Source organism: Polyodon spathula, chromosome 9 (assembly GCF_017654505.1).
Source record: "Polyodon spathula isolate WHYD16114869_AA chromosome 9, ASM1765450v1, whole genome shotgun sequence".
In the NCBI taxonomy this organism is placed as follows: domain Eukaryota; kingdom Metazoa; phylum Chordata; class Actinopteri; order Acipenseriformes; family Polyodontidae; genus Polyodon; species Polyodon spathula.
Window position 1 is genome coordinate 42664396 of NC_054542.1, and position 12018 is coordinate 42676413.

General features: G+C 36.8%; 1 protein-coding gene across 1 annotated transcript in view; it reads right to left on the reverse strand.

The window, feature by feature from the left end:
• Positions 1–12018, reverse strand: part of LOC121320909 (glypican-6-like) — a 222628-nt gene that overhangs the window by 114235 nt on the left and 96375 nt on the right. The window contains exon 3 of the mRNA XM_041259687.1: positions 758–1149. Coding sequence (XP_041115621.1) covers positions 758–1149 — 392 coding nt within the window. The remainder of the gene's footprint in view (positions 1–757; positions 1150–12018) is intronic.

Here is a 12018-nt window from a genome sequence, read left to right on the forward strand (position 1 = left end):
TTACTACAGTAACACCATAGTGTGTTTTACAGTTCTAATGAGACACAACAGTATAAACCCTAGTATTATTAATGTCCAGTGCTGCAGTTAATCCGAGTTCAAAGGAGCTATATGGCTCACAAGTAAAGGGGCTGTAACTTATGATGATATGATCATGTACATGGCAAGATATCCATGTATTAACTATGGGGTTGTGGAGGTTTGTAGACTCATGTTTGAAGGGGGAGCTCACATGCTGAAAAGATCATCTTATTAACAACAACAACAACAGTTGTTGTTAATAATAATAATAATAATAATAATAATAATAATAATAATAATAATAATAATAATAATAATAGCTAATCTTTATTCAGGATGGAAATAGTTTGAACAAGGTCAGAAGTTGCCAAGGACCCTGATTCCTGTTTACAAATTTAATCAAATTAATCTATTTAGTGTTTTTGAAGGGTTATCAAGATGTCATTATTGGATACTTGAAAATTGAAGCTGTGTCACAAGCTGGTATAATTCACAGTAATAAGTTAAGAATCAAGCGAGCTACCACATACACGTGACTGCTAATTCAAACTGTAATATGTAAAAAGGTCATCCAAAGCAACGTGCTATATGAAACATAAATGTGCAATTGCAGGTGTGTATTCATTGTAAACACATCTTGTTTATCTTCTGACTTTAAAAAAGTGTGTTAAAGATAAAGGGTTTGTTCCCTTGAGTAAGACTTTAAAAAATACTTTTAAGGGGCTTTAGTTCTTACCTTGGACACTCTGTTGGCCACCTCTCTGCCAACAGTGAGACCCTGGACAAAGGTGCGAGCAGCAATGAATGCTCTAGTAACCTGAACCTTCAGTTTTCTTGGGACATCTCCGAAAGGCTTCAGCTGGTCTGTGTACTTGCTAATGCACTCCAAGTAGTCCTCTGTAAAGTGGTACTGTGTGTTCACCAGCTGAAACATCCGTTCAAGCAGCCGAGCCCAGAAATCGTTCAGCATCTCCTCCAAATTAACGTTGCCACCCGTGTAGTACCTCTTGAGCTCTGCAAACAGGTCCTGAAACACCTCGGAGTTCTGCATGTACAAGTGGCCGTACGTACGCACAAACATGTCATTTAAGGACTTCTTGGTGTTTTCCAGGAGCTCCCGGAAGAATTCTGAAAAACAGAATTTTGGGGGAAAAAAGAAAACAGCAAATTATTAGTTTTACTTTGTAAAAACAGTGGCAAGGGGGGAAAATGATAGTACAGTTAACATTTTATTAAATCTACTAAACGCTTATAAAATATTTGAAATATTGATTCTTTAAAATATTTGGTAAACCTTTGAAAAGTTGCTTGAACAATTAATTACAGTAAAACCTGTCTAATCTAGCACCTCTACACACCGACATCCTGCATAATTTGCCTTGATTTTTTTTTTTTGATCCTGATCAAATCCTTTCTAAAATGAATGGTATGATACCCTCTACAATCCGGAACCTGTCTATTGTGGAATCTGGCATGTTTTTCAAGTCTCTTCTGCCTAAAATCAATGTAAATGACTGTAATCTGCAATCCTGTACCAGGTCATGTGATTTTTCTTTTCTAAGTTTACAACTAGTATTAAAAAAAACAAAAGCAAGGCTCTGCGGACATACTCACACATCCCGCCAGCACCATTCTGAATAGTGCAGTGTTGGACAGCAAATAAATCTCTAAACGTCCACACAACGGGTTACTGTATCTCTTCAAAGAAAGTGTGCACTATCAAAAAAGCTGAGCGTTTACCAAAACCAGCACAAAAAGGGCCAAGTAAAACATTTAACATCTCAAGGCAAACCATGTCAGACATTCTGAAAAGATGCCTCAGTAAAAGCAACACAGAGAAAACGTAAAAGCCAGCAGAAAGCTATTGAACCTGGCATGCAGGTACAGTACAAATACATGAATATCTTTCTATGGGAACGATTTAAACAGGCTCGTGCCAATGGCAGGTCTAAATTTTGTGGAGACATTATTGTGTTTATTATACTGTGCACATACAGTAAGGTTTCTTTTTTTTAAGCATTAAAACAGTTTTGTCATTTTACCTTTGTTAGGTACAGTATTAGATTTTTTTTTGTATACAGTAATCTGTAATTCAGCACACAGCAGAATGGTCCTAAGCAACACTGTATTTTACAGGTTTTACAGTATCAATAACACAAAAACTTCACCACACACACTGTGAAGGTTTATTGGATTGTGAAACTTACTTTTAGCCTGGTCTCTACGTGCCCAAATAAAAACAAACACGCTACCCTTCTCAAAAGGCATCCTGGCTTTTTACATGAGAAAGTTTTCATGTGACAGAATACAAAAAAACTATTAAATAACACAACAAAAAACGTAATTACCACTTTAAAAATAAATAAAAACATAATTACCACTTTAAAAAAAACAATACAACTTTCTGTAAAGCTATTTACCTTTAAATAAAACGACAGAGTGACACCAGAATATTTTAGTTTAAATAGTATTTCTGCATGGCAAGCTGGTACAGTCATACTCTGATTCACATATGGTATCAAAATCCCATTCTGTAACTTGTAAATGGGGACTTTGCAGATTTATTTCAGGTCAGCTGTATCACTGTCTAGTCATGCAGACACTTGGTGTCTTGTTATTTACTTCCACATAAGAGTTTATGACTGTAAGGCGCTGTAATTCTAAACTGGCTGTCAATTGGTGTCCTTCTATATTTCAAGTAAAGTACTTAGCAAGCAATGTGGTGATTCAGTGGTTAAGATCCTTCAATTGCTTTAAAATTATCACCCTTAGGTCTAATCCCAACTGCGAGTCATGTACAGTGTGTTCTAATGAATCGGACAGGGGTTTCCTGATCAATGTTTCTTATCTGACAAGAAGTCATTTTCTATGGAATCCCATGGATAGCTCTAAATAATTGAACAACAAAACAAACTTAATCACCCAGTACTATTGTGAATAGGTTTCAGAGCATATTATTGGGAAACAAAGTTTTTTAGAGGTCGAAGTTAATCACGCTCAACATTTTGACAGAGGTACTGTAAGATTAATTTATTGTATTTTGCTAGCCACTGTCGATACTTCAATATGCTAGGAGTCAAAATGTCATCCTGGTCTGATCGAAATATGAAGAGATAAACAGATAGAAGGACAACATTTAATCTGGTAGGCTCAGTAGGAGAGCATCCCATTACACAGTGCAATTCCCTGCGCAAGGACTTTGGTTCTATTTGCAATCGAAACGGGAAATTCTGTTCTCCATCATATTTCACCTGCCTGGCTCATTTTAAACATAGCAACATGATGTGCTCCACCCTTGGTATTTACACCATTACCCCCCCACCACCATTTACCCATTCTTCTTAAAGTTAAAATGAAAAGTGCACCTAATTGGTAGCTTATTAGATAAGTCAAAATGTCATTCAAAGCTGCCTTTGTTGAAAAACATTATCCCTTTGAGACTTGCTAATGTCTCACTGAAGTAATTTGTAAAATGGCATTGTTTGGAGAACAGCCTCCAAAAGCGTGCAAATGCGTCTCGGGTGTCTGTTTACCCAATTGTTCATCTTCTCACAGTACAGACTAATGGCTCTTTGTGCTCCAGCCAAACTCCTGCACTCAGATATCGTCAGCCACTGACATCAAGCCACGCCTCTATCCTCTCGGATTGATGAGACGCTAACCTTTCACAGGATTAGAGACACAAGGTGGTTTGGAGATAATACAATTCAAATAAGTCTGTCTCAAAGACCAACTCCATATCAATTTTACTTACGGGTCACCTGGAGAACCATTTTCAAGCGGAATGCTTTTGGTACATCCAAGCTTTACTGATGCTGCTTCAAAATTACTGAGTTCAAATAGCATCCCTGGAACGTAATTCAACACAGAAACTACCTTTGAAGTGAGAGCGATATCTTATAGCACAGCTATGCAGTGGCAGGTCTGAATGATGCCAGGCATGTCATGCCACACTAGCTGCAGTCACTGAATCAATATCAGACCTGTGCTATGAGGTTACTATACGATGTGTAGAAGTTGAATCAGACTGTTAACTTGCACACCGAGTCTTAAGGATGGACAGAATTGAGCTGCTGATAGACACTATCATTGTATAGTATAACTATTTGTTTATCGGTATAAATCTGCCACAACATGTCTTGGATAAATTAAGTGAGTGATTGGCTGAACAAGATCAGTGTTTATGTCAGTAAAAATGTCAAAATACAACTGAAACAGCATTTAAATCACTCAACAATCAGTTTTTTTCTCATCTGTTACTAAGAATTACAGAAAAATTGACAAATATGCTGTGGTATTTATTTAGTCAGAGAACAGAACAAAGAAAACTCCGAGGCAAGCAGTAGCAGTAACTCTATTCAAAAGCCATCTGAGAAATCACCACGCAAGTCTATATACTGTATATTCAGCAGCTGCATCTACTTATTAAACTAAATAGCACCTTATAAAACTGACTAGCGAGTGTGCAATATTTAAACTCAACTCAACAGATACATCTCACCACTATCCTCCGATTTCAGAAACATATTTAAAACAAAATTAAAATCTCTCCTGCTCTCTGCTGACACAACCGTTGAGCTTTTAAACAAAGTTGGGTTTGGAATAGAATTCTCTTGTGCTCGACACGGATGGGAAGGACTGCGACACTGTGCAAAATGACACGGGTGCCGTTTAGGCCACATATCATCTAATGCTGGTTTACAATCTAGGGAAATTATACCGGTTACATCACACCGGTTGCATCGGTGTGAAAACAGCCTCTGAAATTATTTGTTAGATTCTCTTGAAGACTGCAAAGCCTGAATAAGATAATTTCTTACAAAAAAAAAAAACACTTGGTAGCTTTCAGTCTTTTCAGTCTGCTTTCAATTCACAAATGTCATTTATCTCGAAAAATGTTATTATAAATGGCAATGTAATGTTCATGGCAAATAAAAAAAAGTATAAAATATATGCTACAATCAAACAGTCTTCAAGGACTATTTTTTCTCAGAGGAAGGATACATAATATATATATATATTTTTTTTTCCTTCAAAAAGCCAGTTTGTGTAATTATTTTCAAATTTTATTTTTTTGCCATTTTATGAGCGAAATAACCCACTCCACGGTGTGCGGCAAGACAATTCTTACCACACTTCCTGGGTGGCTGAAGGCACTCGGCCTGTGACCTCGTGCCTCACAATGCACCCAGGGCGCACGGTAAGAATTGTCTTACCACACTTCCTGGGTGGCTGAAGGCACTCGGCCTGTGACCTCGTGCCTCACAATGCACCCAGGGCGCACGATAAGAATTGTCTTACCACACTTCCTGGGTGGCTTAAGGCATTCGGCCTGTGACCTCATGCCTCACAATGCACCCAGGGCGCACGATAAGAATTGTCTTACCACACTTCCTGGGTGGCTTAAGGCATTCGTCCTGTGACCTCGTGCCTCACAATGCACCCAGGGCGCACGGTAAGAATTGTCTTACCGCCATTCCTGGGTGGGTTATTTCTTACTTTTATACTCTGGTGTACTAGCTGTACTTAGTGAGAAGGTTCCTGAAACATAAAAGTGATGTTAGCTGTCCATTGTTGGGCAGCAAACACGGGTAAAAAGAGAGTGATTGTGTTGATTCACTTTTTATAAAAGATTTAAATTAACTTTAATTACTGTGTATTAAAGATGGGCTAGCTACTACTCCAAATAATGCGTAGCACAAAAACACCAATTGCAATTCTTCCTTTTTGAAAAAGGTAAATTTGGAGTAAATAACTTTAATAATCACATTTGTTCATTGGTGATCACTATTTGACATTTTTGCACTGTAATTGCACCGGTACTGTATTAGTACCTAAATTCTAATTCTGAATTATGGTAAAAGAAGGCAAATTAAACAAACAGTTTAATATAATGTCTTTGTCGGTGGATACATACACACTACCAACCCCTAAAACAGTGGATGCAGTTCTACTGTAGAATAATACAAAGAAAACAGTGAGGGCCGTACTTTACACTTTAAAAAAAACATTTTCTGTTTTACGGCTGCAGCTTATATCCATTAAAATAAATCCCAACATGTTTACAGCACAACCAGTAGCTTCTCTTTAAGAGTCAAAGATGGGGGGCATTAAGAAGTAATTCATTATATACCAAGCAAGCTGATGATGAACCTGATGATGACTTATAGCTGTCTTTCTTATATATTATATTATATTATATATTATAGAAACCACCCAGTCATACCACCAAATAGCTAAGCAAATTCAACTATGACTTGTATTCAAGACATGTGGCAGCTATCACTCAAAAGAACAACCTGATACAACTGTCAATTTACCTAACCTTGGATGTCAGTCGATTGTCAAAGTGGGGCCCAGTTACTCTTAAAATGTTTCTGCAGTGCTGCTGGCTATTACTAAATACATGCAGATTGTACTGGGACTACATGTTGGTACAATACAATCAACTGTTCTGGAATATCTGGGATGGCATTTTAACACTGCAGTGATTTAGCAAATTTGAATTGGTACAATATATCAAACGTCCTCATTAAAAAGCACAAAGCACCAAGTTCCAGTTTTAGTATTGTATTACTTTTAAACATCCTTGAGTACAACGCAATCAGATTCTCCACACTATGAAGGTTTACTGTTCTGCTATTTTAATATCTGAAAAGTACAGTCTGTTTCTTTCATTGTATGATGCTGACTTTTTAATTTAGTTTATAAAGCAATTATATCCGTGCTGGCTTCTGGATCCATATAACCTTGAAATTATTCTTTAATTGTATTTAAAGTAGATTCAATATTCTTGTATTATCCAGTACTTGTCTCATCAATAATACAATGGTTAAACTTAGTTTTCCTTCATATTTGAAAATAAGTGGCATAAACAAGATTTCTTTTTTTTTAACACAGTCATGGACAAGCTTTCATATACATCCAGCTGTTGACCTAAAGCCTGTAAAATCCCATAAGAAGGAAGGTATTGCAGCCTTGTTAATCAACCAATTAAAGGCATAACTTTACAACATGTAGTGACTCATTTACTAATTTGGGATGCATACGGTATCTTTCCTCATCCTAAAATTAGAGTTGACCAACGCTGCCAGAGCCTTTCTAAAAGTGTAGATGGCAAGGTCTGAGGAGGGGCGTATCCCTATATTTCTAACAACCACCTCACAAAGTAAAAGTATATGTATCGTATAACTGCAAATAAACACTGTGTCCTTACAAGCCCCCCCCCCCCCCCCCCCCCCCCGCTGTGTACATGTTTCTTTTGTCAAAATATATCTCATGGCTCCGACATCAACAATAAAAACAACAATAGCTTGGTACAGAGGCAGACTGTTGCAGCTAAAACATAAACATGGAAACATGCCAGGAACAAATTGGAAAAGCACTGCAAAGAGCAATAGAAAAGTCAAAATACACAGGCTGAGCAACATAACCTGTATAAAAAAAAGGCTATTATCTTCAGTGTTCATTAAGAAACATTTGTATTCATACAACTGTATTGCAATATATGCTGTCTAATAAAAGCTACAGTTGTACAATGTTTTCTTGGCTTATTTACAGCTCTACTGAATGTAATATAGTCAGTTAATTTTAATCTAGTGAGAACTGACTACTGTATTTTGAGAATGGTTTTCAATTTCAATATCTAAATGTATTAGTAGCAGTACTTAACAGAGACAAGTGATTGCAGTGGGATAGCCAAGAAATGTTAGGTAAAAACTCTAGATGTAACAACATTGGAAGCTTACTTGTGCAATGTCATGTGAACAGTAGACATAAATCCAATAACATACATGTTAGTGTTAAAATAATTTTGGAACAATTTTGCTATATGCATTTGGGCCCTGTGCCAGGCTACTAATTAGATTGAGGTGGTACAAGTAATTCCATTTCAGCATGACAATTCCGTTGCTTTAGCGTAAATGTCTTTACCATGGAAAATCATTGGTCCTAGTTATTGTAGTTTAAATCCTTCAATATACAGCCCAATAATCCACCATAAAATAAACTTTTTTTTCTAATAGCTTCAAAAAACAAGCCCCACAAGTTGTCCTTGTTTACAAACTGATATTGTAAGGGAATACACAGCTAATAAACCACTGTGTATGGGTCATCTAACTGAAGCACTTTGTAAGAATACTTTTGGAGTAACTGTTTTGCGCTTGATGGTTAATTATGCTTTAAACTGGTTTTAAGATTTGTTTGACACTTTATGTTGATTCTACATGATTACTGTATCCAATATTAATGTACTGTGACATTTTCAAATTATCAGAGGGTCCCATATTACTGCCACATCTTGCTGCAACGCTATAAGATAAAAGTTTGTTCTGACTTGAGGCTGTTTTCATTTATTTTCATAGCCTTCAAATTTATTTATGATAGTACGTTATGTGAACTCACCAATGTCAGTCTTTTATTGTGAAACAAATGAACCAAATGAAACAGTAATAGCAATTTTAATTGCCAGAATTTAGAGATATTCAAGTCCACTGAAAAGTTCAGGAGAAGAGGAGAATAGCTCCACTCTGCACAATATCTACATGGCCCAGAGATGTCACTTTACCATCACTTGATGGCTTTATCATGATTAGATTCATCTTTAGCTAAGGTTGTGGGTGCCATAGGTTACCGCAAGAAGTTGCTTGCAAAAAATTCAATAGACTGAAGATGCTTGAAAGGAGAGATAAAGGTGAACATTTTTAGTGCTGGTAATTAATTCTCGCTTTGCATAGGTTAATAGAGGGTAGCTATAATACTGAATACCATTACCTATCTGTCACAATGGTAATCGTATCTATTCTTTTATTGTGTACGTTCACGTCACACCAAGATAATCTCATACTAATAGTGGGAATAATTATATGAAATAAGTTACAGTAATTACATTTCCAGTACCTCGTTGTTAATGCCTAAATCCTGCTCAGCATAAAACATTTACATAGTAACAACTCTGGCTTATGCTACCCACAATGCAGTGCAGCCTCCCCAAGACATCACTGCAGACACCAGGTGGGTGCCACCTGAACTTCGTCACCAGAGGACCTGTATATGACTAAATCCAAAGCAATTAAGACATAATAACTATGATTAGGTGCATCAAAATACTTTGTGCGTGCCTTGCTATCAGACATTATCCCTTGCCCAAAGACAAGCTGTCTAATTGTCTTGTGTTGGTACTAGCCCTGTCACATACACCTCAAACTTGGATGCAACGCCACATCTGTTTTTGAAGGTCCTATTAATACTGTCGTAAGGTAATAGCATTTTGACAGGGTTTCTTGTCGACAAACAATAAAAGACATGCAATCAGATCTTATTTTTGTTTCAAAATCAGAAGATATCACTCTAATAGAAGTAGACTTGCCGAAGGATACCGCTGCATCTCCAAAATAATACACCATCAGTACTCGAATTATTCAGCTCATACATCAGGTGCCAGGTTCCTAATTCTAATAGTCCAAATAATGTCCTGGAATCACTTTTGTAGATTATAATTTGACAGCTAAACCTTACTTAGAATTAAGATAATTGAATCTAGAAAGCAACCCAACAACAGCTTATGACAGCTTTGTGGAATGGGAGGTGTTGTTTGATGCACATTGCCTATGGAATACATCCTCGGCTCCCTTGGGTGATATGATGCTGAATGTTCAAAAATGAAAAAAAATTAAACTTGTATCACACTGGGAAAACCTTCATGAGCGCTACAGTCGTGGACTCCTAACTCTAGGATTAGTGTCCTTATGGAGTAAGAATTTAAATTTAAGAGAAGCATTTACATAATTTACATTTTACAGGCACTCTTAGTGCATTTGATGTGGATTTGTTATATTCAAATATTTTTTTTTTTACGACTGATAAAAAACCTTTGTCATGACACCGGTGCACTTTAAGATACGTCTTGCAGAGTAATCCCCTTTCTGAACATCTCTAGCAGTGGATTGAAAGACAGTGTATATGTTGTATATACTGTGTCATATATTTCACACGTCTACAATCTGGGTAGAGTGATACATGTTGCATTAATAAACAGGTAAGGCAAGGTGTTGTGATTACAAAGTAGCGTTTTGGTCAAATAAATGCTGTTAAAAGTAATTTTCCATGAGGGTGCTGACCTGGGGAAAAAAAAACAAAACAAAAAAACACCTTATAAATAATACGTATGGGAGCGGGCAAGATAAGCTTGTGTTGCCATGGCAAAGCAGCCAGGCTAGCACTTTATAAATGTTATCATTTTGTATAAAAAAAAACCTTGAATGTAACAATAGTGCTGAAAAGAGCATTAAGTAGACCCTGGTTACACAATGCAGTTTAAACACATAAGACCTTACCTTATCGCTAAGACCAGTTAGTCTTTGAGCTGAATGTACTGTATGAGAGAGTTCTAGAGTTTAACAAAGATTAAAGCATAGAAGCATGTATTTATTTATGTAGATCCTATTGAACATGTAGATAGTTATTGTATAAATCAGCTAGTTCACAGATAGCTTGGAAAACACAATGAAGGAAAATACTGTTGGGAAAAAACTGACAATATTGTACCAGGACTAATACCACAGTCATCATTCATTGTGCCCTGACTTTTTTTTCAAGCAGCAAAGTGTAGCTAGACTAGACTGAATATGGCCCCGAGTATACAGGAGATACATTTGTGTGATCAGAATGTTCTTAAGGACAATTACACTAAACACCAAACTATATGTGTATGATTAGATACAACAAACTGCGTGCTGTGGCTGGTCCCCAGTCTCACAGTATCACCTTTCTGAAATGCTGTCTGTCAAAAGACAGCAACAAAAGACTGAAAGATAGAAATAACCCAAGCTGATTTGGAGTCTCTCAGTGCTTAAGATCTGATACACAGTATTAATATTAGTGAGTTGGTAGCAAGCAATCAACATGCTGAAGGCTTTGACTCTGCAGGCACAAAGGCCCCTGTTTTGAAGCAAGAGCAAAATGACAGGCAACTTGTCAGATAGGAGCAGTACATTAACTGCCTTACCTTCAACTAATGTGTTTCTTGCAGTGTAAAAAATGTTTCAAAACACAGCCCCAGGTCAGTTTTGGGAGATAGAGCTAGTCTGTTGGTGATTTAATTTAGTCCCATAATTGTTGAAATAATATACTGAATAAGTACTGTATAGCATAAATCACTTAAGATATACAGGAGTAATACTGTAACATTGCTGTTTTGTCAGATACCTCCATGACAGACAAAACACACACACACACACACACACACACACACACACACACACACACACACACACACACACACACACAGGATACAGAAACAGCGGTACTATTTTTTCCAAGTAACATGCATGCTTTACAAATATAATTAATCAATCAGTACAAAGAGTTGAGCTTTTGTTTGTGAAAACCCTGAAGGAAAGGGCAATGAAGCATTTATCAAGCTGTTCCATTTTGGCTAGCTGTTTTTATTCTGTGACCAAGAACGATTGAAGTAAACAAGCAAAAATCAATTGTTTCAATTTACCCAGTAAAAGTCTTGTCTGCCTGGATTCACTGCAATGCATGCAATTGGTTGTCTGAAAACTAAAATCATTAGGCTTTTAAAGATACTGTTACAGCAATAAGCAGGCTTATAAACAGGTAGCACAATTGTAATCTTAAATTATTTTAAAAAGTACTTCTTTAAGTAAGATACCTCAATCTTTCAGTTATTATATAACCAAATATATGTGTTTCCCAAATCCCAATACAAGCTCCACTGTATCAGTGCAATATTGCAGGTTCATGCACACACAACAGATCATTAATTCACGAATCTCAGCAGTAGGTGTGACAGCTATCTATATATTCACAGTCATGCATCAGGGTTATTCCAGTAATTGGCTCAAGCTGAAAGACACCCATCGTCTCCAGTTAACTGTCATGGCTGTCGCCAGGGAGACGTGGGACGACAAGCACTGCAGCAAGGGGGTTGAAATCACTCAAAAAAAACTGGCAGCTGTCTTTTAGCAACAGCAT